This window comes from Arachis duranensis, chromosome 6, assembly GCF_000817695.3.
Source record: "Arachis duranensis cultivar V14167 chromosome 6, aradu.V14167.gnm2.J7QH, whole genome shotgun sequence".
Taxonomy (NCBI): Eukaryota; Viridiplantae; Streptophyta; class Magnoliopsida; order Fabales; family Fabaceae; genus Arachis; species Arachis duranensis.
This window is the reverse complement of record NC_029777.3, coordinates 98,330,441-98,332,442: the sequence shown is the minus strand read 5'-3', so window position 1 is coordinate 98,332,442 and position 2,002 is coordinate 98,330,441. Positions and strand designations below refer to the sequence as shown.

General features: G+C 40.1%; 1 protein-coding gene across 3 annotated transcripts in view; it reads right to left on the bottom strand.

Annotated features, from left to right (window-relative positions):
- Positions 1 to 1,782, bottom strand: part of LOC107494915 (phosphopantetheine adenylyltransferase) — a 3,872-nt gene extending 2,090 nt beyond the window's left edge. The window contains exons 1-3 of one of the 3 annotated variants that reach the window (XM_021125185.2): positions 1,198 to 1,782; positions 259 to 343; positions 40 to 167 (exon numbers count right to left, since the gene is read on the bottom strand). In XM_021125185.2, coding sequence (XP_020980844.1) covers positions 40 to 167; positions 259 to 295 — 165 coding nt within the window. In that variant the 5' untranslated portion in view covers positions 296 to 343; positions 1,198 to 1,782. Of the gene's footprint in view, positions 1 to 39; positions 168 to 258; positions 349 to 1,197 lie in introns of all 3 variants that reach the window. The other 2 variants (XM_021125184.2, XM_016115957.3) reach the window with 2 other exon arrangements.
- Between the last annotated feature and the right edge of the window lie 220 nt (positions 1,783 to 2,002).

Genomic DNA, 2,002 nt, shown 5'->3' with positions numbered 1-2,002 from the left:
GAGAGAGAGAGAGAGAGAGAGAGAGAGAGAGAGAGAGACGGTGAGGAAGAGGCGGTGGCCATCGTGCAATCGGTCAAAGGTGCCGCCGTTGACCACAGCTTGGTAGGTGTTGGGAGGAGAGAGGGTGGGAAGCAGCATGGGATCATCTTGAGCGGCCATTGGAATAGCTTATATTCAAAACAAGAAAAGGCGAACACATTGATGCACCATTTCTGCTGATTTCAAAACATAACTATTTCTAGTTCTAGTGTTACTTACCGTCAGCCTCGCTTTTCTTCTGCTGCAGGTTCAACATAACAGCAGAGGCGTCTCCTCCACGACGTGCGATTCGAAAACAACGGGCCTGAGCTACACAGCTCAAAACATAAGATTGAAGCTTTAATTATACTACTGCGGCTAGATGAAAAATTGTAACGAATAAAAATGTGCCCAATAGTCCAATTAAGATAGTTTTACTAGTTATTAATCTACTATAAATAAATAGATATAGTAATTAGTAAGAATGTAATTGCAATGAATGATTTTAGTGATTGATTCCTATCTCTTAAATTCTTCCTCCTTACATTGGGGCTTTCATTGGCCACCATTTTCCATTTTCATGGTGGTTTGGCAATCTTACCTCTAATGGAGCAAATTGGAAGTGTAGTTGAGTATTTTACTGCCTTTTTATCTTAGGTTCAAAAATCGGATTTGAATGATGCTGAAATATTGAAGAATTTTCTCAATGGATTGAACAATTATATCCATAGAGAAATTATCTTTGATGATCCTAAAACTCTTCGGGATGCATTTTATTTAGCAAAATTTTATGAAGAAAGATAGAAAAATCCTTTTTCAGAATTTTCAAAGCCAAAATTATCATATCAACACCAGAACCAGATTCAAAAAAAAATTCATCAACCGAAATTACATATCAATCACAATATCAAATTCCAGATTCAGAATTTCAAGCAAAAATTCAAATCCAGTGTTCCATAGTAGACACAACAGAAAAGCCATCAACAGAACACGAAATCAGAAAATTAGAAGCTGAATCATCAATCGAAATTCAAGAGCAAACGAAATTACAGACTGAGGATACAGAAATTACAACCTCAAGAATTCAACAATCTAATTCAACACCTTACATAAGTTTTTAGCATCAAAACAACAATTCCATATCTGCAATGGGAGATTCTGATTCAGGAATCGACCTACCTGAATGCCAAAACACGACCTCTGAACACCGGCGATCGTACGTAGTGGGGAACAGAACCAGCTGAGGAAGGCGACGACGTCCACAACCGCAGAACCACTCGGAACAGCCGCGGCAGATCTATTGGATCTGGAACCGACCCCAAAGCCGCCTTGCTGGTTCACGGACGCGCCGGTCGTAGGCGAAGCAGCTGCGAGAAAGACCGCGACGAACGACCCGGTGGCAGCAAGCGGCGCCTCCACGAAGGGAAAGCTCGCAACGACCCGAGTTAACGAAGCGGCGAAGATGAGAGGAGGCGTTCTGTTCCGTCGTGTTCCCTCAATCGTGGCCAAGCCACCACTACTCCTGGCGGCGGTATTTCTCTGCGATCGTAAAGTTGAGACCCGAACAGAGACTAAGCCTCACGCAACAGCAGTAGCGGCTTCGGGAGAAGACAGAGAAAACGTAACAGAGAACAACAGTGAGGGAGGAAGGAGAAGGAGGAACCGGAGACGAACGGTAAACAAAATAATTATGCCCCATGCTTATGCCCCAAACTGTGACGTGTGTAATTGTGTCACACTGTCACTGTATGTCTCTCTCAGATGTTTTGTGCGCTCTGAAAGGCTATTTTGTTTTTAAATGGACAAATATGATGCGTTTGCGTTATTCATTGATATAAATAAATTGAGTATTTTTTCATGTGGAGATAAAAAAAATTAAGGTTGAAAATAAAATTTTACGAATATATAAATTTGAGATTTAATTTTATAATTTTAAAAAAATAAAAAAATTATAAATATAAATCTAATTTTTAAATATTTTTAT